Source organism: Panthera uncia, assembly GCF_023721935.1.
Source record: "Panthera uncia isolate 11264 chromosome A1 unlocalized genomic scaffold, Puncia_PCG_1.0 HiC_scaffold_17, whole genome shotgun sequence".
In the NCBI taxonomy this organism is placed as follows: Eukaryota; Metazoa; Chordata; class Mammalia; order Carnivora; family Felidae; genus Panthera; species Panthera uncia.
Window position 1 is genome coordinate 58,568,359 of NW_026057577.1, and position 26,943 is coordinate 58,595,301.

The 26,943-nt window shown below is 33.6% G+C and overlaps 1 protein-coding gene across 2 annotated transcripts in view; it reads left to right on the plus strand.

Annotated features, from left to right (window-relative positions):
* Positions 1–26,943, plus strand: part of TENT2 (terminal nucleotidyltransferase 2) — a 66,773-nt gene that overhangs the window by 17,800 nt on the left and 22,030 nt on the right. Inside the window, exons 5-11 of one of the 2 annotated variants that reach the window (XM_049648575.1) lie at positions 4,199–4,313; positions 4,404–4,495; positions 6,535–6,613; positions 8,330–8,399; positions 16,141–16,217; positions 16,595–16,723; positions 21,553–21,596. In XM_049648575.1, the coding sequence (XP_049504532.1) occupies positions 4,199–4,313; positions 4,404–4,495; positions 6,535–6,613; positions 8,330–8,399; positions 16,141–16,217; positions 16,595–16,723; positions 21,553–21,596 (606 nt within the window). The remainder of the gene's footprint in view (positions 1–4,198; positions 4,314–4,403; positions 4,496–6,534; positions 6,614–8,329; positions 8,400–16,140; positions 16,218–16,594; positions 16,724–21,552; positions 21,597–26,943) is intronic. The other variant, XM_049648576.1, reaches the window with a different exon arrangement.

The window sequence follows — 26,943 nt, forward strand, 5'->3', positions numbered from 1 at the left end:
TCTTTCTTTCTTTCTTTCTTTCTTTCTTTCTTTCTTTCTTTCTTTCTATTTACTTTTGAGTGACAGAGAGAGAATATGAGCAGGGGAAGGGCAGAGAGAAGGACACAGACTCTGAAGCAGGCTCCAGGGTCTGAGCTGTCAGTACAGAGCCTGATGCGAGGCTGGAACTCACTGGCTGGGAGATAATGACCTGAGCCGAAGTTGGACACTTAACCGACTGAGCCACCCAGGTGCCCCCCCCCCTTTTTTTTAATGTTTATTTACTTATTTTGAGAGAGAGAGAGACAGAGGGTGTCAACAGAGGAGGGACAGAGAGAGAGTCACCCAAAGCAGGCTCCAGGCCCTGATGCAGGGCTTGAACCCACAAACCATGAGATCATGACCTGAGCTGAAGTCAGACACTCACCCAACTGAGCCACCTGGCCTCCCATCTTTTCTTTTCTTTTGATTGTACTGACTGTATAGATTAATTTCAGGAGAATTAACGTCTTACTAGTAGTTACTTGATCCATGGGCATGGTATAGCTCTCCATTTGTTTAGGCTTTTAATTTCTTACATCAATATTTGGTAATTTAAATGTACAAGTTTTATATATCTTTTGGTAAATATATTTGTAAATATTTCTTGTTTTTTGCGGTTATTGATGTTTTTTAAATGCAGATTTCCGATTGTTTTTTGTTAGTACCAATATATATACTAGTATAGTACTATACTAGTAACCTTAGAAACTTAAAACATGAGAAAAAATGCCTTGGCTTGATATATTATGTTAAAAATTCCATTAATCTTGTGGACATGTCTTTGTGGTGTGCTTTATTATCTGTAGGAGTGTTACTCTCTTCTGTTTTCTTATTAAAACTTTGTATGGGAATTGACCAGAATCCTCTTTAGGCATCATTTCTTCAAATTTTTTTTCTTGCCTCTCATTCACACCTCCTCCCTTTCTGAGATTCCAGTTTTCTGTTAATTTGTATTTAACAAATACAAATACAACTGAGGGATCTTTTCCTGTACCATTTTTATGAGGGTTGGGCAGGCTAGCTTTCCTGGGTTTATGGCTTTAGGACTTGTCTTCTGTTGTTATGTAGTATTTAAGAAATATATTTTCTGAGACCTTTTCTCTCCTTTTATATAGAGTAGGATTTTTCACCCTCTGCAGTATTGGCATTTTTGAGTTAGATGACCTTTGCTGTGAGGGATCAACCTATTCAGAGTAAGATGTTTAGTGGCATTCTGGTCTCTATCTATTAGATACCAGTGATGAACCAATGGCACCTCTCTTCCCCCCAGTTATGGTAACTAAAAATGTTGCTAGGCATTGTCAAATGTCCCTGTGGAGTCAGAATCATCGTAATGCTACACTGTCTTTTCTTTGCCTCTAATGGCTCTTTACTGTTTATTTTAGATTTCTCCTCCTTCCAGTTTCTTGCTTTGTTTTAGAAAGGAGCTTTCACTTTTTTTTTTTTTTTTTTGAGATTTCTGATATTTCTTTGATCCTCTTACATTTATCTGTGGACTCTTGCATATAGCCTGTGAAACTCTCCCCCAGTTTTGATTGCTGTTCCACTCGGAATTGGATTCCTTAATTTGAGGAAGGGAGCAGGAAGTAGTACCTATGGGCAGTTTGATTTCTGGATGGTCTGGCTTTGGGACTGTCCAAAATTTTTTTTCATTTTTTTCTTCGTATTTCTGATACCATGTAGGTCTTGGTACTATTGGTATTTGGTCCCCTCTGCTCATATTTTGGGGTCCATGAGTAATACATAGTCATTGTATTTGTTCACCATGTTTTATTTTGATTTGGTTTGGTTTGATCTGTTTATTTAATTCTCCTAGTTGCTTTATCTTTTTGGAGGGAAGGTTATTAAAAGTATTAAAATATTAATGTTAAGGATGTTAATATTATCAAAGTGATATTAAAAAATTGTCTTTCATCACCAAGTTGCCCAGACTGCCTGTCTTCTTAAAATGTGTAATCTAAACATGATAAAAGGAAATGTTTATTCACTCTTTTCTCAGTCTACTTAAAAAAATTTTTTTTAATTAAAAAACTTATTTCTAGTTGAAGGATAGGTGATATTATATTAATTTTAGGTGTACAACATAGTGATTTGACAATTGTATATATTAGGAAATGCTCACCACAATAAGTATAATTACTGTCACCATACACAATTATTGTAATACTACTGACAATATTTCCTGTGCTGTACCTTTCATTTCTGTAACTTGTTTATTTTGTAACTGAAAGTTTGTACCTCTTTTTTTATTAAATGTTGTATCTTAATGTTTATTTTTGAGAGAGAGAGAGAGAGAGAGTGCATGTGTGTGTGTGTGTCTGTGTGTGTGAGCAGGGGAGGGGCAGAGAGAGAGGGAGCCACACAATCCAAAGTAGGCTCCAGGTTCTGAGCTGTCAGCACAGAGCCTGGTGCAGGGCTGAAACCCACAAACCGTGAGATTATGACCTGAGCCGAAGTTGGACGCTTAACCGATTGAGCCACCCAGGCACCCCTGAAACTTTGTACCTCTTAATCCCCTTCACTTATTTTGCCTATTCCCTCACCTTCTCCTTCTGACAACTACCATTTTGTTCTCTGTATATTTGAATCTATTTCCTTTTTTTGTTTTGTTCATTTTAAGAAAACATTTTAAATGATGGGTGGACTTGTGCCTGGACTCTGAGGAAGGCCTAGAGAAGGAGAGGCTGAAAATGCAAGAGAAAGATGAAAAACAGATGGAAATATTTGTGCTCTGGAGTGACCAGAAGGCTTGGATACCAAAGTATTGGTAGAGGGATGAACTTTGAATAGGGGAAGAGAACAGTTTGTCTGACAGAAGAGGGAAGGAGATGAGATTTTATTTTATTTAGTATGTTAGTTTGCAAAAGGTTGCAGTTAGGAAACTGAGGAATGTCACATCTGGTATTTTCAATTTGCGTAGTAAACTTTATGTAAAGTTATTTGCTAAAGAAAATGAAGTAAGTATAGGGGACTTGAGGAAAGTAGTAAAGATTTAAAATGGTGATGGTGTAAAATGAGAGCAAAATCTAACTAGAGGCATGGGTGTCTTAGTGATGGTAAGGACCAACCCTGGGCTAGACCTTAAAATATAAATTTGAAAGATGCCAGTTTTGTGATTTAAATATTTTTTTTCAGCTTCATGTTAGCAACTGAGATGTAAGAGCTTAGAAGGTGGTTGTTTGTTTAGACCTAAGATTAGCATTTTGCAGGACAGGAGTCAGAGCTTCACACGGGAATAATGTTAAGGAATGAAAAAAGAGTGGTTCAAGGGATTCACTCTGGGGTATAGACTGGGTAGGGAAGGAAATCACACCATTCAGGTGTTGATGAGCTCGGAGAAAAGGAAGGATTCAGTGGAATCCAGGTCTATTAAATTTCAGAGCTAGAGAAATTCTGTTTTATTGTAAAGACCATGTTATGGCTGTGGGATTGTAAAGCTGGGAAAAAATGTTGGAGTAAGAAAGTTCAGAAATGGTGGGAGTATGTTGTGATACGTAGCGCATTGTAGATGAGGAAATTACCTGTGATGATGGCAAGAGTTGGGTTGAAGGGGGAAGTGTGAATCAAATAGGTAGATAAACAAGAGGATCTAACTGTAGATGGCAACAAAAAGGGTTCAGGCCAGTATTGTAAGAATGGGGAATAAGGGTGGTTTGCATGAAAAAAGACAACCAGGGGCTTCTAAAGTTTGTTAGTGTTTGTTATTGGTGGTATAAATATCAGGGGTTGGGCAAAACTTGTTTTTTAAAGGGACAGACAGTAAATGTCTTATACTTTGCCACTCACATGTTTCTGTTGCGTATTTTTATTTATCTGTTTGTTTATATAACCCTTTAAAAATGTAAAAACCATTCTTTGCTCATGTGCCTTCCCAAAACAGGCTGCAACCAAAGATTATAGTTTGCTGTCCCATGGATTATATTCTTTAAGAATTATCTGTGACCAGTTGTACTTTTTTGTGATTAACCAATGATACTTTACTTGGGAAAAGTTTGTAACTATTTTATTTACTAAGTAACTATCATTACTTGAGTGACAGTAGTTTTGGAAAGTGTAAGGAGATTATATGTATTCATTTTAAAGATACCGTTGGTAGTGTTGTTTTACACTTCTTAGTATGGTAATTACGTTTACGTTTCTGAACAAAATTTTTACTTTTTGTTGTGGTGGATTCAAGTTGAGTCAGCAGATACTGGAGTTATTTGAAGCATGTCAGCAGCAAGTAAGTGATTTAAAGAAGAAAGAACTGTGTCGAACACAGCTGCAGAGAGAAATTCAGCTCTTATTTCCACGTATGTTTTCCTATTTTGCATGCCCTTTACATATATATGTTCCTATTTAAAATTTTAAATAATACTTTATAATCTGTTCTATTTCTCTAGAAAGCAGACTTTTTTTGGTTGGGTCCTCTTTAAATGGATTTGGTACTCGGAGCAGTGACGGTGATTTATGCCTAGTTGTTAAAGAGGAACCAGTAAGTAATGAAACATTTATTTCAAAAGTTAAATTTCATATAAAAATCATTGAAGAAAAAAAACTTGTTCTTTGTTAATTTTTTTTTAACGTTTATTTATTTTTGAGACAGAGAGAGACACAGCATGAATGGGGGGGGGGGGCGAGAGAGATGGGGAGACACAGAATCGGAAGCACGCTCCAGGCTCTGAGCCATCAGCCCAGAGCCCGACTCGGGGCTTGAACTCGTGGACCGCGAGATCATGACCTGAGCTGAAGTCGGACACTTAACCGACTGAGCCACCCAGGCGCCCCGAAAAAAACTTGTTTTAATTAGTTCTTTGGATTTGTTGTTCATATTAATTCAGGAAAACCCAGGAAATGCTTCTTTCTCTTTTAAGGCATATGCACATGCACACATAAGCATAACGGGGATTTTAGCATTAATTTATTTTTAAGTTGTTAAAGTGAGATGGCTTCACTGTGTTTTTAAAGAGCTCTACCTCTGTTTGCTTGGATTGGATATGTTGCCAAGATGCAACAGACATGAAGAGAATGTGTCAGTATTATCTTGATATAGTAAAACCTTGGATTGTGAGTAACTTGTTCTGCGAGTGTTCTGCAAGATGAACAAACATTTATTTAAAAAAAAATTATTTTAATGTTTATTTATTTTTGAGATAGAGACACAGCATGAGTGGAGGAGGGTAGAGAGAGAGAGGGAGATGCAGAATCCAAAGCGGGCTCCAGACTCAGCTGTCAGTACAGAGCCCGACGCAAGGCTCAAACTCACGAGCTGTGAGATCATGACCTGAGCTGAAGTCGGACGCTTAACCGACTGAACCACCCAGGTGCCCTGATGAACAAACATTTCTAATAAATTTTAACTTGATTAACTAGTGAGGTCTTGCAATACTTGTAGTACGTGACACCAAATGTCACGTGATCACAAATGAGCCAATGGTTCTTGAAATTCGCTTTGACATACAAGTGCTTTGGATTACAAGCATGTTTTTAGAATGAATTATGTTTGCAAACCAAAGTTTTACTGTATTTCCTTTCCATTTAAATTATCAATGATTCTTCTTTTAATCTTTTCTCCCCCCTTGAAAATGCTACGGGGTTTGGAGTTCTTATTTTGGGAATACACAAAGGGATTTCATTGACATTTAAAATATTTTTTAAATATTTTGGCTTGTTTCTTTTTATTTTTGTTTAGCAACCAAATTTTGTTATTTAGTATTATGTTTGTTTGAATTTCCTGTTAACTGATACTCTTGTGTGTCCTTAATACAACAGTAATCGGTGTTCACTAAGCTGACTTGAGGCAGTCTCTTTAATATGCCGAAGTCTCTTCTGAATTACCCAAGATTAATTTCAGTATAATCTTAATGTGCTTTATTATATTCTGCCTCTTTAAAAATACAAAAATACCTACTGAATGGTAATATATATTTTTATTTTATTATTTCACTAATAAAATTGGCTTATAATTACTGCAAATCAGAAAGAGATTTATTCCAGGAAAGAAACTGACACTTTTCTATGCTTTGCAATCATATAAAGGAAAAAAAAACCCTCAGAAATAATAAACATAGTGAAGAATACTAGAGTTTTAATTAAATCTTTCATGCAGTTAGACTCTTTTCAGCCACATCACACCAATCCTCCATCTGGTTCATATGTTTGTGTTGTGTTGTCAGAACTTGTCCTTAAAGCAGCTCACAATGTAGATAGGGAAATAAAACATGTTACAGAAAGTTAAAATTCTGTTTGTTTTTCTAGGAGAGGATTACTTTATGTACATTTTTACTAAAGTAAGAAAATGACATAAGAATTTTGATATTTTTTAAATTTTGCTTTAAGTTTATAATTAGGAATTGATTTAGGAATGTTGATGTGAAAGCATAGAAGTTGACATTTTCTATAACATAATTTAGTGTATATTGAAAAGTAACTTGAAAGAAAAGTATGCTTTTTCTCTTTGTTGAGAAACATTAAGAAAATAAAACATTGAATTTAGAAAGATAGTGAAAAAACACTTTATTTTTAACTTTTCAGTGTTTTTTTCAGGTCAATCAGAAGACTGAAGCACGGCATATACTCACCTTAGTCCATAAACACTTCTGTACCAGACTTTGTAAGTCTCATATGCCTCAAGTTCATATGTCATCTGACATAACTATTTAATATGTCTTAATATGTCTCTTACTTTGTTTTCTGATAAGAATTGTTTATTTTCTGGTCAGGATAGACATAATGTGGATCCTTTTTTCCCAAATGAATTTTTTTTAACTTGATTAAAAAGAGAACAATTCTTTATTGAGGTAATCCCACTACATGCACTGGGGAATTCAAATGTATATAAGCTTCATTTCTTTTTCTCAAAAGATTATAGGCTGTTAGGGAAGCTACAGCATTAAATGAATAGCTGTAGTGTATAGTATCTGTGAAAAGCCAAGAAAGTGATACAGATAAAGTCTTATGGGTATTCATGTGAGGGAGTGAGAATTTCATCTGTTTCGCAGTGACATGCAATTTGTGACATCACATTTTAAAATCACTGAACATGAAGCCCAAGTGAATTATTCCAACAGAAAGCAAATTATTGACTTAGGCCACTGTATTATAAGATTTTATTCTTTGAATAATCTAGCTAAGCACATTTAATCCACATGTGTTAAGCCGTCATAATTTATTTTAAACTTCCACAGAATATCGTAGATTGTTGAAGTCACACTCGCCACGTGATGTTGGAAAGAGATGTGTTCATTTATTCAGCCAGATAGTACTTATGTGTCAGGCTTTGAACTGGCAAATTCAGTCAAGTGACCTGTTACTGCCCATGAGCAAGTTATATCTGTTGTTGGGTAGAAATCAAGTGATTTATTTTAGTGGACTTAAGTTTTCACATCTGTAAAATAAAGGAGTAATTCATACCTTAAGTAGATTTTTAATAGCTATTATTAACGTCAAATACTAAAAATGGAGGGAACCTTAGAGATCATTTAATTCAAAGGTATTTTTGGTTGTTATTTTTCATAGTTAAGGAGAATGGTGATTAGTGGATTCAGTAATTTGCCTGAGGAGTGTAGTTTGTTTTTTGGTGTCACAACCTGCACCTGGAACTTGAAACTTTTAACTCTTATTTTTCATTAAGCCTCATTGAATTCCTGCCTACAAATTCTGTTTGAAGCTTGACATATTTTATGATTTTGGTGGTAAAAGCATTATAACGGGAAAATTTTTTAATTCTGGTATTATGTTTTTCTTTATAACATTAGGAAACTGCTCCTTTGGGAAGAGTTGGCAGTTTCTTTTTTACGTATTTCTGTATTTTCCTAATTTTCTATAATGAACATGTATTATTTTCAAAAAATATTTTTGTGCTTAATGGAGTAAAAAATATGTATACATGTATTCTTCCTCTTAGGGATCATATTTATTTAAATGTATCACTATCCCATGTATCTATCATGTTGCAGGCATTTCCACATTTGAGACTCTTTGTAAATATGATATTTATGGCTGCTGTAAGATTCTGCCTTATGCTATAACAGAAATGAGCTATGCTCCTGCCAGCCTAGATATTTTTCCTGCTTATAATGCTCTGATGAATTTCTTTATAAGTATTATTAGATATTAGACCACACTTCTGAATTTTAATATAAAGCCCTCTAAATGGTATTGGAATTTTCAGTCTTAGAAGAATTTGATAATGTCCTTTCTTTGCGATCTTAAAAGACTGTGTTTTCATAAACTGTTTTAGCTTAGTAAGAAACCATTTTTTAAAAATATACATTGGAACACTATGAATTTGAGAAATATTTACAGATATTCATATTTTGTCCTTCAGCTGGCTACATAGAGAGACCTCAGTTGATTCGAGCAAAAGTGCCAATTGTGAAGTTCAGGGATAAAGTCAGGTAAGTAATTATTGAATTTTCCTTTTTCAGTCATTTTAGATCATTTTTACATATTCTTTTGATGTAGATAGTTAAGTGTATGCTACAGCATAATAGCTTATCTTCATCAGTTTTTAAAACTTTCTTGATTTGTCTTGGAGATGATTTTTTAGAATAGTCTGAGCAATTCTTTATGCTTAACTGTGCTTAGTTATTTTGCTTGGTATTTCGAGTGTTTAAAACTATCCATTTTAAAGAATATATATATTTACATTTCACATTTTTAAATTATCTTTTGCCTTTTGGAAATGTAATATATATACTCTTTAGAACATATCTTAATTGATGAGATTTGATGTATGTTTATATCAAGGGAGTTGTTATAAATATAATTATATCTATCTGTACACTCTACCAGCCTGGGTTCTGAATTTCTTATGGGCATTGGGATTGGAATCTTTTATACAGTATCTGAATATAAAATGTAAATAGGTGTTGACTGTTCTATTGGTTAAAAAAAATTTGTTGTTCCCTAAAAAAGAGATAAGATTGTGATAAATTAGGTTTTCTAGCCCAGTTTTATAAAATACTGAAATGGTTTACATAAATGTAAGTGTAAAGTGTAAATATATATACATAAGTGATCCTTATTATTCATGGATTCTTTATTGATGAATTTGCCGACATGATGATATTTATTTTGTAACCCCCCAAATTAATATTTCTAGCACTTTCATAGTCATTTGTAGACATTTGCAAAGTGGAGAAAATTCTGAATCATTGAGATTAAATAATGTGACATTCTGCCTTCCTGTTTCTTCTCTTATGTATAAACAATTATTCTTTGCAGAGTCCATTTCCATGTTTTTTGTATTTTGTTGCTTTATATAGGTGACTTTGCTCTTTTAAATGGCCCCCAAGCATAGTGCTGAGTTACTATCTATTGTTTCTGTGTACAAAGCTGTGATGTGCCTCATGGAGAAAAAACTTGTATTTGATATGCTTTGTTCATGCATAAGTTACAGTGTGCTTGGCCATGAGTTCATTATCAGTGAATGGGGTGTCTTTAAATGGAAACACATAAAACAAAGTTATGTAGGGGCGCCTAGGTGGCTCAGTCGGTTAAGTGTCTGAGTTCAGCTCAGGCCATGATCTCGTGGTTTGTGAATTTGAGTCCTGTGTTGGGCTCTGTGCTGACAGCTCAGAGCCTGGAGCCTGCTTCGGATTCTGTCTCTCTCTCTCTCTCTCTGTCCCTCCCCAGCTCGTGCTCTGTCTCTCTCTGTCTGTCAAAAATAAATAAACATTAAAAAAATATTAAAAAAGCAAACAAAACAAAGTTATGTATTAATCAATTGATGAAAATGTTTTGACTGAAAGCTTGTGGGAACCTAACCCTTTGTTTCCACTGTTTTCATTGACTTTATAGAAAATAAATACTGCAAATGATTAGAATTGACTAAATATATATGTTTTAAACAAATCCTTAGATATATGCCTGGTTCAAACCTTCTCCTCCATTCATTTAAATATCTGTCCAATCTATAAGTATTTGAATTTTTTTCAAATAACTAATGGTAGTTTTCTTTTTAAAAAAAATTTTTTTTTGATGTTTATTTATTTTTGAAGGAGAGAGAGACAGAGTGTGAGTCGGGGAGGGGCAGAGAGAGAGGGAGACACAGAATCTGAATGAGGCTCCAGGGTCAGCTGTCAACACTGAGCCCGACGACACGTGGCTCAAACTCCGAGACCGCGAGATCATGATTTCTGCTGAAGTCAGACACTTAACCGACTGAGCCACCCAGGCGCCCCAATGGTAGAGTTTTCTAAAACACTTTATGGGAGATAAACTAAACACAAATAAAATTATTAGCTTATTGTAATTATTTTTTAAAATACATGGTTGTGGGCCCCCTGGGTGGCTCAGTCCATTAAGCATCTGACTCTTGATTTTAGCTCAAGATGATCTCACGGTTCATGAGTTTGAGCCCTGCATTGGGCTCTGTGCTAACAGTGAGAAGCCTGCTTTGGATTCTTTCCCTCTCCCTCTCTGTCCCTCCCCCACTCGTACCCCTACCCCCTCTCTCAAAACAAATAAATAAACAAAAAAAAAAAAGTAAAACCCACGGTTGTATTTTTTTTTATGTTTAAAATTTTAATTACAGTGTTTTTAACATTCGGTTACATTACTTTCAGGTATACAATATAGTGATTCAACAATTCTATATATTACTCAGTGCTCATCATAATAAGTATAGTCTTTAATCCCCATCACCTATTTCAGTCATCCCCCTACCTATCTCCTCTCTGGTAACCATCTGTTTGTTCTGTATAGTTAAGAGTCTGTTTTTTGGTTTATCTCTCTTTTTTTTTTCTCTTTGTTTATTTATATATTTTTTAATTCCACATTAGTGAAATCATACGGTATTTGTCTTTCTCTGACTGACTTAATTCACTTAGCATTATACTCTAGCGCTATCCATGTTGTTGCAAATGGTAAGATTTCATTCATTTTTATGGAAGAATAATAGTCCACTTGTGTGTGTGTGTGCATGTTTATATATATCACATCTTTCTCCATTGATGGACATTTATTTGTGTATCTTTGTCTTTGATGGATATTTGGGCTGCTTCCATAACTTGCCTATTGTAAATAATGCTGCAGTTATCATAGAGGTACATATTTCCTTTCAAATTAGTGTTTTTGTGTGATTTGGGTAAATACGCAGTAGTGCAATGACTGGATTATATGTTAATCCTATTTTTATTTTTTGAAGAATGTTTATACTGTTTTCCACAGTGACTACACTAGTTTGCATTCCTACTAGCAGGACACAAGAGGTTTTTTTTTCCTCCACATCCTTGCCAACACTTATTATTTCTTGTTTTTTATTTTAGCCGTTCTGACTGGTGTGGTTTTGATTTGCATTTCCCTGAAGATGAGTGATACTGAGCATCTTTGTCTACACATGTAGAAAAATGTTGCTATGCCAAATTTCTGAGAAATTACTGCCTGTGCTCTCTTCTAGGATTTTTATGGTTTCAGGTCTCACGTTTAGGTCTTTAATCCATTTTGAGTTTATTTTTGTATATGGTGTAAAAAAGAGGTCCAGTTTCATTCTTTTGCATGTAGCTGCTCAGTTTTCCCACTACCATTTGTTGAAGAGACTGTCTTTATTTCGTTGCATATTCTTGCCTCTTTTGTTGAAGTTCAGTTGACCATATAATCCTGGGTTTGTTTCTGGGCACTCAGTCCTATTCCATTGATGTATGTGTGTATTTTGTGCCAGTACCATACTGTATTGGTAACTACAGCTTCGTAGTGTAACTTGCAATCTGGAATTATGATACCTCCAGCTTTGTTTTTCTTTTTTGAGAATGTTTTGGCTATTTGAGGTCTTTTGTAGTTTTATACAGATTTTAGGATTATTTTTTCTAGTTCTGTGAAAAATGCTGTTGTTTTTGTTTTGTTTTGTTTTTTAGTTTATTTTGACAGAGAGAGAGAGAGAGAGGGAGAGAATCCCAAGCAGCCTCCATGGTTCCAATGCAGAGCTTGACTCAATCCCACAAACCGTGAGATCATGACCTGAGCTGAAATCAAGAGTTGGACAGTCAGCCGACTGAGCCACCCAGGCACCCCACTGATTATACTTCGATAGGGATTTCATTAAATCTGTAGATAGATTGTTTTGGGTAGTGTGAACATTTTAAAAATATTTGTTCTTCTAGTCCATGAGCATGGAATGTCTTTACATTTGTCTGTGTTGTCTTCAATTTCTCTCATCATGTTTTATAGTTTTTAGAGTACAGGTTTTTGAACTCTTTGGTTAAGTTTATTCCTAAGCATTTTTTCTTTTTGGTGCCGTTGTAAATGTGATTGCTTTTTAAATTTCTTCCTATTGCTTCATTATTAGTGAATAGAAATACAGTGGATTTCTGTATATTGATTTTGTATCCTGCAACCTTACTGAATTCATTTATCAGTTCCAGTAGTTTTTTGATGGAGTCTTTAGTGTTTTCTCTATATAGTATCATGTCATCTACATAAAAATAATGAAAGTTTTACTTTTTCCTTACCAATTTGGATGCCTCTTATTCCTTTTTCTTGTATGACTGGTGTAGCTTTGGCTTCCTATACTATGTTGAATAAAAGTGGTGAGAGTGGGGGCGCCTGGGTGGCTCAGTTGGTTAAACGTTCGACTTTGGCTCAGGTCATGATCTTGTGGCTCGTGAGTTCAAGCCTTGTGTTGGGCTCTGTGCTGACACGTCAGAGCCTGGAGTCTGCTTTGGATTCTGTGTTTCCCTTTCTTTCTGCCCCTCCCCTGCTTGTGCTCTGTCTCTCTCAATCTCAAAAATAAATAATAAAACATTAAAAAAAAAAAGGTGGTGAGAGTGGACATCCTTGTTTTGTTCCTGATCTTAGGGGGAAAGCTCTCAGTTTTTCACCTTTGAGTATGATATTAGCTGTGGATATTTCATATATGACCTTAATTACGGTGAGGTATGTTCACTCCAAACCTACTTCGTTGAGGGATTTATCATGCATGTTGTACTTTGTCAAATGCTTTTTCTGCACTTTTATTTTATTTTATTTTATTTTATTTTAGAGAGTGAGAGAGCACAAGGTGGGGAGAGGAGCAGAGGGAGGGAGAGGAGGGGGAGAGAGAGGGAGAGGGAAGGGGAGAGAATTTTAAACAGGCTCTGTTCAGCACAGAGCCCAATGTGGGGCTTGATCCCATGATCCTGGGATCATGAACTGAACTGAAATCAAGAGTCGGATGCTCAGCCGAGTCACTAGGCACCCCCTTTTCTGCATCTATTGAAATGATCATATGGCTTTTATTCTTAATGTTACGGATGTGATATATCATGTTGATTGATAGGCAAATATTGGACCCCACCCTTGCATCCCAGGAATAAATCTCGCTTGATCCGTGGTGAATGATTTTTTTTTAATGTATTACTGGATTCAGCTTGCTAATGTTTTGTTGAGGATTTTTACATCTATGTTCATCAGAGATACTGGCCTATAGTTCTCTTTTTTGTAGTGTCTTTATCTGGTTTTACTATGAGGGTACAATGCAAGTCTCATAGAATGAATTTGGAAGCCTTCCCTCTCTTCTATTTTTTGGAATAGTTTGAGAAAAATAGTTATTAACTCTTCTTTGAGTGTTCGGTAGAATTTGCCTGTGAAGCCTTCTGGTACTGGACTTTACTTGTTGGGAGTTTTTTCATTACTGATTCAATTTCATTGCTTGTAATGGGTCTGTTCAAATTTTCTATTTCTTCTTGATTCAATTTTGAGAGGTTATACGTTTCTGGGAATTTATCCATTTCTTTTAGGTTTTCCAGTTTGTTGGCATATAATTTTTCATAATATTCTCATACAATCCTTTGTAATATTTCTATGGTGTTGTTGTTATTTCTCTTCTTTCATTTGGTGATTTTGTTTATTTGAATACTCTCTGTTCCTCCCTCTTTTTTTTCTTTTTTTGGATGACACTAGCTAACGGTTCATCACTTTTGTTGATCTTTTAAAAGAACCAGCTCCTGGTTTCACTGATCTGTTCTGTACTTTTTTTAGTTTTTGTTTCGTTTATTACTGTTCTAATCTATATTATTTCCTTTCTTCTATTGGTTTTGGGTTTTGTTTGTTCTTCTTTTTCTAACTCTTTTATGTATAAAGTTAGGTTGTTTGAGATTTTTCTTCTTGAGGTAGACCCATGTTGCTCTAAACTTTGCCCTTGCAACCACTTTTGCTGCTTCCCAAAGATTTTTGGTCATTGTGTTTTCATTTTCATTTGTCTCTGTATTTTTTTGATTTCCTCTTTGATTTCTTGGTTGATCCATTCATTGTTTTAGTAGCATGTTGTTTAACTTACATGTATTTGTGCTATTTCCAGATTTTTTCTTGTGGTTAATTTCTAGCTTCATAGCATTATGGTCAGAAATGATGCATGGAATGACTTCCATCTTTTTAAATTTGTCAAGACTTGTTTTGTGGCCTACTGTGTGATCTCTTCCGGAGAATGTTCCATGTGTACTTGAAACGAATGTGTATTCTGGTATTTTAGGATGGAATGTTCTGAATATATCTGTTAAATCCATCTGGTCCAAATGTGTCAGTCAAAGCCACTGTTTCCTTGTTGATTTTCTATTTGAATGATCTGTCCATTGACGTAAGTGAGGTGTTAAAGTCCTCTACTTTTATTGTATTACTATTGATTATTTCCTTTATGTTTGTTATTAACCGCTTTAAATATTTGGGTGCTCCTGTGTTGGGCGCATTTTTTTTTTCCTATTTAAGATTATACAAACTCTTTTTCATTGTTAAATGTTCTTTATAAACACCATTTTATATTTCTTCTCTATACAGACCATTAAAAAAATGGCTTCTAATATCCAAAGATAACCAGTGTTAACATTTTGGTGTAAAACTTTCAGTCCCTCTTCTATGCATGTGAATGCATAAGAGTTTTTAAAATTAAAATTGAGATTATACTTTTTTACCTGACCATATATCATGGATATTTGCTTATATCAGTGAATTTTTTCTGGCTTGATTTTTAATGGCTTTACAGTAGTTTTTCATTCAATGAATATATTGTGATTAACTTAGTTATTCCCCTGTTAGAATAAGCATTTTGTACATTAAATTTTTTCCATATAAAGGATTAGTTTAATATTTCCAGAAGTAAAATCTGAAGCAAATACTGTGGATATTTTTAAAGCGCTGAATCATATTTTTGGAAAAGTTTTTAACTGCAAACTGGTTGTTGCCTGTTTCTTCCTCTCTGTTGAGGTATATAGAGGAAATGCACAGTGGTTTTAGTGTTAGCCTTGCACAGACGCAGTTAGAGAATGTAACTCTCTTGCTGCCATAAGTTTCCCAAAGGCAAATATATATATATATCTGAAGTGTTGATACTACTATCCATTTTTGTCAATATGCATGGTTAATTGAAAGATTATAAGATTTCCTTTCCCTAAAAAAGGAAATCTGCATTGGTAAATTTCAAATTTTATAATTAAAAGTTTATAAAAAGGAATTTTGTTAAGTTTTTATATTAGGCAGTCTTTTCATAGAAAAACTCAGTGTGCAGAAGTTGTTGGACCTAATAGTATATTTACATTAATCCTTTCTTTTATTTTGAGTTTTGCTATTCTTTGTAGATCCCTTCATTATTGCCCTATTTTTTAAATTGTGAATTGCACCATATCTTTGCTTTCAAAGACGTATCCCTATTGTCCTTCCAGATTATCAGTAGCTCACTTTGGTATAATATAATTTATGTTATTTATATCTTATCCTTTTTGGAGGGAATATAATGTATAGACTACTTTTATTTTTTTTTCACCTGTTCTTTATTTGGCTTTTTATTCCTATTGTTTTAAAGCAAATAATGCTTTACTTCCAAATTAGTTGAGAATATATAACTCAGTGAAATAACTTGACCAGAAATGTTTTTGGTCATATAATTTTGTTTACCTGGAATGGATAATTAAAGCCTTAGAAGTACATTATGGATCTTACAACTGTTATCCTGTTTAATATTTTTAATATACAGTAAATCATATTAAAATGATATACTGACTATATCTTTATTCTTATTGCTAAGTTAGTGTCTCATTTTAAAGTATTTGGTCTTTGGGATCATGCTATTTTTACATCATAGGGTAGATGAATATTAACTTAGTTATTAGGGAGTTAGTTTAATTTGTTCAAAAACACTTGAGGTAAAGTATTTTTCTCTGTTTTTAATAGTTGTGTGGAATTCGACTTGAATGTAAACAATATTGTTGGAATAAGAAACACATTCCTCCTCAGAACTTACGCATACCGTAAGTTTTTTGTTTATTTCCAAATAATTATAGCTTCTCTCTTTATCCTTTATTCCTTTTTAAATATGTTTATAATAAACACTGACATCTTTTTAATTATTTTAATGTGTAGTGTCTCATTTTATTATATGTATACTATGTTGTACACTAAAATTTATATGTTACCAGAGTTACAGGTCAATAAAATGAATTTTAGTAATTGGTAATTTTTAAAAGGTGACTAAGATACCTTGTAAAAGTAAGACACATTTATGGTGAACACAATGTTTAATACACAGGGAGGAAATGCTTTTTCTTTTGGAGTTGGGAAATGATACAAACTTACAGAGAAACTGTAATATTTTCTTACCATTTTTAAGTTTTCATTTTACTTTCAGTTGAAAATCGAGTTCGTCCGTTAGTACTGGTGATTAAGAAGTGGGCAAGTCACCATGAGATAAATGATGCCAGTCGTGGTACTTTAAGCAGCTATAGTCTTGTATTGATGGTTTTGCACTATTTACAAAGTAAGTATTATGGGTTTTTCCCAATTTTTAAAATGGAAACACAGTTAAACTTCATTATGGTGTCTTTTCTGTTGACACTGTCTTCAAACAGTATTGTTTTAAAAAGTTCTTTCTAAGGCCCATATAGCCATAGTTTTCTAATTTGTTGCTTTGAACAAATGTTTTAGAAATGTTATTCCCCAGAAAACATTATAAGGAAGTTTCGCTGTGTTTTGTTTTGTTTTTTGACAGTTTTTTCATATTACTCTTTTGTATTCAAAGAACTTTTACCGCTATATTGTGGATCCATTATCTTGAGGCACATGCATGTTCAGAAGCCCTATAAAAATAAGCTCAAGCACCATTCATCATGTTTTTTATTTTTCACTTGAGACAGGAATTAAAGGATTTTCTTTTTGGATAAAGAAGTTTTTATTCCTTGTGAGTTGGCATGGAGTTTGGGTGAAAGAAATAATAGAAGATTGGAAATAATCTAAGTTTTTAAGAATAGAGGAATGATTGAATTAATTATAATATTTTCAGCTGCTAAGAATATGTTTTTAGGGTATTTAATGGTAAAAGAAAATATCCATGATATGGTATCATATACAACATGGTATCAATTTTATTTTAAAAATTGTATTTGTATTTGAGTTTGTGTATGTATTCATATGTATATAAATATTGAAAAGTTATGTGCCAGAAATACATCAGGGGTTATTTAGAGTTTGTCAAATGTACATTTTAAATTACAACTAAAACTAAAAAGTGAATAGACACTAGTTGTGATTTAGAAATGAGATTTGACTACAGTATTGAACATGTATGAACAGCTATAATATGTGCTCTTTCTCTCCATTTTTGTGGGTTACTTTAGATACTTTACTTTGCCTTCTTTAGAAAAATGGACTTTTATCACACATGTACTGAGGCAGTTTGGTAAGCAAGTTGAAAGTTCAGAAATTTTTTACCACTGTTCAAAAATCATGTTAAAATTCTGTTTACATTTTGTTAAACCTATTTTGTTTTTGACAAAGTCCTCTTCACTAAGATGATTTGTAATTAATGGCACTATCATCACTGTTTCTAGGTCTTTGTTAAAGTACATCCACTATGCACAGCTAAAGTATAACTGTATTGAGGTGCCTGGGTGGCTCAGCTGGTTGAGCCTGTGACTCTTGATTTCAGCTCAGGTCATGATCCCAGGGTCGTGGGATTGAGCCCCGGATCGGGCTCCGCACTAAGTGTGGAACCTGCTTAAGATTCTCTCCTCTCCTCTCCTCTCCTCTCCTCTCCTCTCCTCTTCTCTTTCTCTCTCTCTCTCTCTCTCTCTCTCACTCTCTGACTCTCTTACTCTCACTTGCTCTCTCTCCGTCTGCCCATCTTCCCCTCTCACACACTCTCTCTCTAAAATAATAATAAAAGTAAAAGCGTAACTGTTATTTGGCAAATTTTGGCTACTTCTCACTAGAAGAAATTAGATTGAAATAAGTAGCCGTGTTGAAATTAGATTGAAATAAATAGCTGCTTTTTTGGCAAACAGGAGTCTGCAAAGTGTATTGAGCAGTTCCAGTCATGCCACAGTGAACTAGTGTTTGTAATTTTGGCCAGTTTATTCCACCTTTCTGGCCTTAATATTCTTATCTGTAACAGGGTTAATTGGATTGGATGGACTTTTAGGTTTCATTTAACTTCTTAAAGGCTTTTTTAATATCTTTTCTGCCATGAGTAGAGAAAGGAAATTTGTCTTCTGTATATGGAAAAGTTGAAAAGATTAAAGTATTTCCTAGAATGAATTTCAATAGTTAGTAATTGACTATATATGCTTGAAAGGTGACTGATGAAAGTGTGAAGGGAAAAAGCCGATGAGAAGAGATTTTAATGGCCATCTAAGATTAATAATAATAATTAATAAAAAGGCAAAAGTATTACCTGGTTAGAAATAATAATTTGAATGAATATTCATAGAATGTTTACCATGTTTTCAGGTACAAAACTGTTTCAGGCATTCTAAAATTGCTCTTGAATTTTTGGGACACCTGGGTGGCTCAGTTAGTTGAGTGTTTGACTTTTGATTTTGGCTCAGGTCATGATCCTGGGGTCATGGGATTGAGCTGCATGTCTAGCTGTGCGCTGAGAATGGAGCCTACTTGGGATTCTCTCTCCTCCCCTGTTCCTCTTAGATTGCACGCACTCTCTCTTTCAAAAACAAAATTGTCCTTGAATTTTCAAAATTGTTTATTGTTGAAGATCTCTTTTTTTTAGTTGAATTTTTGATGAATCAGAATGGAATGTTTCCATGTTTAAATTTGTGGAGGCCTGACCAGAAAGCTCTCATCTGAAATGTAGGCAAAGTAAAATCTTACAGAGTAGCTGTTCTGAAGGTGTTATCTGTTGATCAGATACTGTAATAGTAAGGTGTTTTGTGTTTTTTTTTTTTTTCTTTTGAGAGAGAAATTTAAAAGATTGGAGTCCAAAATTTTGAAGTAAAAATAGCTGATACAGCTAGATCCTTCCTGAATGTATGTTGCTTTTTTCCCCCCAAATGTTTAGTTTTGAGAGAGAGAACGAGCGAACGAGTGAGAGGGGGAGGGGTAGAGAGAGAGGGGACAGAGGATGTGAAGCAGGCTCTGCACTGACAGCAGATAGCCCAATATGGGGCTTGAACTGATGAACTGTGAGATCACGACCTGAGCTGAAGTCAGATGCTTAACCAACTGAGCCACCCAGGTGCCCCTGAATATATGTTGCTTTGAGTGAAATAAACATTTGAAAAACTATTCAAGACTTTGACGTTACTATCAGGATAGTGTTAACTGCCACGGTACGCCAATTGCTCTTCAATGTGTTGACCTTAAAAAACAAAAGAGCTAGGTTTTTGTTTGTTTGTTTGTTTTTTTGCCAGTACAGTGAGTTTATTCTGGAATAGAGGAATCGCAATTCAGAACAAGCAAACTGTAGTGAACCAACCATTGGCAAGTCCAGAGAATGGAGGTTGAGGGGCTTGCCTTTATGGAGGAAGGGGAGGAAGCTGGAAGGGGCTGTTTTGCTGAATTCTCATTGCCTGGGCTGTTGCTGAGCAAGGAAGAATTCTTTCTTCCTTCTACTAGAGTATGTAAAGGAAACTTCTTCCTATTGGGGAATGCAAAGTATACTTCTTATGGAGAATGGTGGCAATGTGTGAGAGCACCCCTTTCAGGGCTTCCTGACTCCACTTTTCTTTTATTTATTTTCACAAATGACTAGCTTTAAGGTTGTTAGACAAGGGATTTACTGAGTGATATCCCTGCTCCCCAAAACTTTCAAATTGCTTAGTTCTCAGGGTGCTTTGTCTATTGAAAGACCCTAACCAGTGATTACTGTTTGTTTTTCTCTTCCAACATTCTGGTTATGATTCTAGAATGAAATAAAATTTTTTCTAAATGTTTATAACCTTTCTTCACTGTTTTTTAAATTATAATTTTAATTTACTAGGGGTATTCAGTGAGAAGGGAATTCAGGTTTTTAATTAAGTAAACTAATTTCTAGTAAGATTTACCAATTTGACTTCTGTATTACAGCAAAATTGTTAGAAAGTCATTAAAAACTATTACATGAATATAAAGACGTTTAGAATTAAAGTAACTGGGGCTTGAGTTTATTTGTAGGATCTTCTAGAATTTTGAGCATTTGAATGCCTCTGGGAAAAAATATTTTTACTTCCTAAGAGTGATTCCAGTAAGTAATGAGTTTTTCCCCTCAGTCACACACTGTGAACATTCCAGACTATCATGGAATTTTATTTTATTCCGATTTCAACTTGGGAATGGAGCATGATACAGAAGAGATATTTAAATATTATGTGATAGAAATTTATACATTTATAATCATAGTTGGAGATCACGTAAGTTGGTAATAATAGTTGATTATTTAGATATTAATGTATTCCAGAAGTTATATAAAAAGGTTTTTGCTAAACTGCAAATTAAAAATAATGATTGTTACTGAGTTTACTTAATTATATATAATGTGTTTCTAATTCTTAAATACACAGTTTGTTTTATGGTATTATATTTGGTCTTTAATCTTAAATCTTGAAAACACATTACTTGTATCTTATAGTCAAGATATTGTATTTTGCAGGTTGGATTTTGGTAAAGATATTGGAGAATGAAGAATGACAAAAAATAAAGTAACATATAAAGATAATGATTCCTTTGTATGAAATTTTAATTTTTTATGGCAAAGTGGCATATTTGTATTTATATTTCTAAACTTTATATTTCTGATTTATATTTCTAAACTTTGCTCAAGCCTCCTTTTTAAAAATTAGTGAAGTTGAAGATTTTTTTTTTCAGTTTTTTTAATAGATTGATCTCCTGAAACTATCTCAGTTTTGGTATTACTGTTTATTAGAAGAAATTAAACATAAAGGGACAATTATGATATAGCTATTATTCTTTCATGATACAGTATCATTGGACTTTACTTAAAAAAATTTTTTTGATAGCTACATCCATCTTAACAATGTTCATTCAGTATATGTAGAACAATCCTTGTCTTGCTTATTTTGTGTGTGTGTCTGATGTTGGACCAAATGATGTGTGTCCATTGATGACTTGTTTTTCTAAAAATGCAAGGAACATTTGTTTACCTAGAAATATACATAGTTTATTAACCTGAAGTTATCAACTTAGATATATTTTGAATTTAAATTTCTAGGGATCAGAGTTAATTCACAAAATATATGGAAACTGTTGAATTCTAGCAGAAACCCTTATAGTCTCATACCTGGGGTGTAGCTGACAAATTATTGCTTTGTGAAATGAATTATGTGAATCACAGAAGCTTTAAACTTTTTTTTTTTATAGCCCTACCTGAACCCATCCTTCCATCCATCCAAAAAATTTACCCAGTAAGTGTTTCTTATAAATTATTCTAATACATATTATGACAAATATATGTGGAACTATTATATGCAGTATTAATGTGAATGTAAAAGGTGTAATAGTTACCTTCTAAGTATATAATAACATTTTCTATATAGGCTGAGGCGTTGGCCACTAGCACATTAAAAATATTCCGTATACTTTTTCAGAAGACTGTCATATTTTATTTGGTTATTGGCAGTGTGGTCATTTTTCTTAATGGTGGAATTATTTGCATGATGCTCATGATTATCACTAAAAGGAATTAAATATATTCAATTGGTCAAGGCCTATTTAGACTCATTCCAGTTTTCTTCGTGCTATTTTAAAATAATTTTATAGTATTTCTTTACTCAGAAGTCTTTTAGCCCAATCTACGTATACTTTGAAAGCAGGGGAAAAATTAAGTTGAACAATTGGATAATCATTGTATCTTTCACTTGATTTTACCAACTAATACACCAAAAGGAGTAACACTGATACTTACACTCCTTAAGTGCATAATATTAAGAATCCTTCTGAAGTTAATTGGAAACATGAAAGTGGTGAAGGGTGCCTACTAGAAAAAGTTTGGTATATACTCAGTTTGAATTTAGAGAAACCTAAGTAATGTACATAACTCACAATCTATATACTTTTGTTTCTTTTCCAGTTTTTTGTGTTCCTTTTTTCCAGAATTCTGTTTCCTTGTTTTATAGTCCTACCATTTCTGTTTTCCTCCATAATCATCCTTATTCCTGGTTGTATTTGGAAATAATATTTAAACTATCTGTTTAGAATGTTTAATCAGCCTTCTGAAACCATGTAATTTTTACCTGTTTTGTTTTATGAAGTTACAAAAAGCTGTTTTCTAAAATTACTAAATAGGCAAATTGAAAAAGATCTAGCTTGAGTGATCAGTTTTCAAAGGACTTGCTTATTTTATATGTATCATAGAAAATACAAGTCCTTGATGTGGAATCTAAATTAAATATAACTTAACCTTTGATAATTGAGAAGAACTGATGTTCTTGTTTTTGAACATGTTATTATCGTAATGCACACATGCAAGGTGCTGGATAATGAAAGGTTCACTGTAATCGAGATTGCTGTGGTGAGGACTTCCCAGGTTGTGGATCATCTGGTAAAGACACCGTTATAAGAATCGTTTGGAATCTGGGTATCTTATCTTCCTCATTTTGAAAACTAATTTCTGGTATTATAAAGAGCTACTATAATGTGTTTCAGTTATTGCTAGGGATCACTATGCTTTCATAAACATTGTGAAAATGAAAGCATCAGAAAGTATAGAAATAAAAGTAACTTGAACTTTTGGGTCTTATCCTTGAATGGTTTTCTCCCTCCATAAAATATTGATTATTTAGCTTATGCTGAAAGGTCAGAAATAATGACTGGATGTTCACTGTTTCATTTTATTGTCCCAGCTTTATTGTTAAGACCTAGGTTTCCGTGTAGAAAGAGCTGTGTATATTTTTCAGCATACAAAGCGTCTAATAGTTAAAACTTATCCTTTAAAGAATCTCTTACTGTGTGTGGAACAGATGCTTCTACACAAATCTCATTTAAACTCTGTGCTGCATGAATTCGTTTTACTAAAATAAAATACTAATAAAGTCTCAGTTTAATGCTCTATGCTTGAGAACAGAGCAGAGGTATTGCTTTTATTTTAGGATACCAAGGTTCTTACTAGTATATTCTAGTTTGAAGAACCTTATTTTTACTTCTGTTTCATTTTTCTAATTTTCTAGCCCCCCCCCCCCCCATGACAGAGTCCCATCTTCTCTTCACTTACACTGTCTCTCACCCTATACTCTACACTCCTGTTGTGCTAATAATCCTATTTCTATACCTGTAACAAGGAAATAGATTTAATACTAGTTCAGTCCCAAAGCCTTAAAAAATACTTGTAGCAAGACCTGCTAGATTTAAGAATGTCTTAATTTGCTTTCAGGTGTGGTTATATTACCATAAATATTTGAAGAATACTATCTTTACTATAAGATTAATGCTTACATGGGTAAGGATATACTATCCACTCTTAACAGGATTTTAAATTTTATCTGAAACCTGTAAGCTAATTGATCAGTACAGTGCTTTTCTTGGTGGTCCATCCAATGGAACAAGCAAATCAGCTTATTTCTTACTACTGATAGTTATTATTTATGTAGTATCTATTTTATGTCAGCACTCTATAAATTTTATATACAGTGTCCTTAGTCCTCGACAGGTAAACTTATGTAGTATTTTCCTTGATTCACAGGTGAAGAAACTAAGTCTTAGGAAGATTATATTATTGATCCAAGTTGTATTACAGTCACAAATTATGGACCCAGAAACTGATATTTTTTCTATTATACTGTGCTGAATGAGGAAAGGCAAAATGATAGTAGTGTTCACTAATATATTATTTCATCTAGTTTCTGTTGATTATTACATTTTATTTGTGTATATCTGATTGTCCCTATACAGATATACCTTTCTTTAAGAAAAACATATATGACAAAATTTCAGGTTGAATAAGTAAGTTTGAGAATGACTTAAAACTTTATAGTAACAGAAAAAACACTTTATTTTACAAGGAAACAAGGTTCTTTTAAATTTTGAGCTTCTCTAATATAGTTAAGTAGAATTTAAAAATAGGGTATAAATTTTGAAATAGAATAACCATTTGTTCAGTATATTATGCTTTTTTAGTTATTTTCATATTTTCTCCTCAAATTTATGATAATTGTTTTAAAAATTGGTATGGTGTTTCAGTTCAGTTTGGATACTAACTTATGAAAGAAAAGGATGAAAGACTGGCCATATCTTTACCTTCAAAAGCTATATAACATTATTATTACTATTTAATTCTTATTGACTTAAAAAAGGCAACATGAATAGTCAAATAGAAGACAGAATATTTACTATTGAGTTAAAGCAGTGAAGTTGAGAATGTTTAAATATATAAACTCGGGTTAAGCTTATGAAGGAATCTTTAGTTTAATGGAAGTATATTGTGAGATTTACCTAGATTTATGCTAGGTGGAGATTTATGAAGATAACTTATATTTGTTTCTTTCCCTAGTGGCATCTTCATATTCCAGGAAGCCATTTTATAGTTATGAAGTTAGGAATTCTGAGAAGTAGAGTTCCCCTGTGTAGTTATGTATTGAAATATATTAAATTTTACATATATACATATGCATACGCATGTATACATATAGCAACTTTTTTTTCAGTTTTAAAGTGTGTACAGTATGATGAAGGATTTTAGTTACGTAAAACAGGTTATAAATGAATACCTTTGAAAAGACATATTTAAAAGTTTGGGGGGAAGTTTTTTTTAGTGATAAAAACATTCTTTTAAAGTTGATATTACTTAAATTTTAAGAGTTATAAGGAAGTTAATTTTGAAATAATACATTATTTCAGGAGGTAACTATACTGCATTATTGCATAAATTGGACAGTTATGGGGTGCCTGGGTCGCTCAGTTGGTTAAGTGTCCTACTCTTGATTTCAGCTCAGGTCATGATCTCAGGGTCATGAGATCAAGCTCTGAGTCAGGCTTAGCACTGGGCATGGAGTCTGCTTAAGATTCTCTCTCTTCCTCTCTCTCTCCCACTCCACCTTGTGCTCTAAAAAAAGATAATGTACAGGGGCGCCTCGGTGGCTCAGTCGGTAAGCATCCGACTTCAGCTCAGGTCACGATCTCGCGGTCCGTGAGTTCGAGCCCTGCGTCAGGCTCTGGGCTGATGGCTCAGAGACTGGAGCCTGCTTCCGATTCTGTGTCTCCCCCTCTCTCTGCCCCTCCCCCGTTCATGCTGTGTCTCTCTCTGTCTCAAAAATAAATGAACGTTAAAAAAAAATTAAAAAAAAAAGATAATGTACAGTTATAATAATAATGATGCCAAGCTATATAGGCAATACTATACTATACTACATACTATACTAAATATACTAAATACTATATAGGTAATACTATTGCTGCTATGCTTTATATATATTATATCATTTAATCCTTATTACAGTTCTATGAGTACTGTTATTTTCCTTGTGTTATAGATGAAGAAGCTGAACCTTTGGAAAGCTAAGCAATTTAAGTTCATAGAGCTAAGAGAAGGTTTCAAAGCTAATTCTGACTCCAGAGCTCATGCTCTTAACCACTTCATTATAGTGCTTCTACTTTATGATGCTTATGTTGCTTTCAAAATGTTAAACATTTTACTAAAAGCAAATATAATTTAAAGGAAATTTCATGATCAGTCTTTAACATGTATCACCGAATTCATGGTAATCTGCATATAATTAAGAAAGGTTGGTGAGACTTTAATATATCATTTAGCTCTTTTTCTATTTAGGCAGAACTCTGTTTAAGTAGTCTATATCAGTTATCTTTTTCTTTGAGACCTTCCTCAACATTTATATATAGGGTCTAATAATTTATATTGTTAGAATACTATGTAACTTAAATTTCTCTGTTTGCCTGGAGGTAAAAAATAGTCTTCTTTCAATTAAGGCATGTATCTTTTTAAAGAACAGTTAGCAAGTAAAAGTTTAGCCAGTATATTTTATTCTAGAAAGTGCTTAATTGTCTAAATTTCAAACTTTGAAGGTAAGATATTATGGCACAGTCTCAGAAAATGATGGAATTTGGCAAAAGATGTTTTTGCCATTTTGGGGGGAAGCAGTTCTATGGGCAAAGAAAAGTTGAGACTTTTCAGATGTTTTTCAAAGGGTTGCCCATTTAAATTTTTCTAAAATTGGCATTGATTGAAAAGGAAAAAAAGGTACAGAAGGTACAGATCTTCAAAAATCTTTAAATATCAATTGGCAAATGTTTGCAGGAATTAAGTCATTACAGAATAAAGATGTCTTCCCTACATTAAAAACAAGCAGCAGGTATCGATAACCCACCTCACCTCCAAATGCTTTTAGAAAGATGTTACATTCTATCAGTTAAATTGTTTTTCCATGGATTTAGGATGTAATTCCTTTGACTTTTCATTGTTCTTTATGTGTTTTCTAATATGTTAAAGTTCTGCCTACTCATATCCAAGGTAGCATATATTATTTTTAAATACATGTGCAATGGGGCAGCTCCCTTTAAAAAAAATTCTTTGGTGAAATTTTTCTTAAAGCAGAGAATCTTTCTGTAATGTGAATAATTACCAACAATGGGGATTTCTTTTTTTTTTTTTTTAATTTTTTTTTCAATATATGAAGTTTATTGTCAAATTGGTTTCCATACAACACCCAGTGCTCATCCCAAAAGGTGCCCTCCTCAATACCCATCACCCACCCTCCCCTCCCTCCCACCCCCCATCAACCCTCAGTTTGTTCTCAGTTTTTA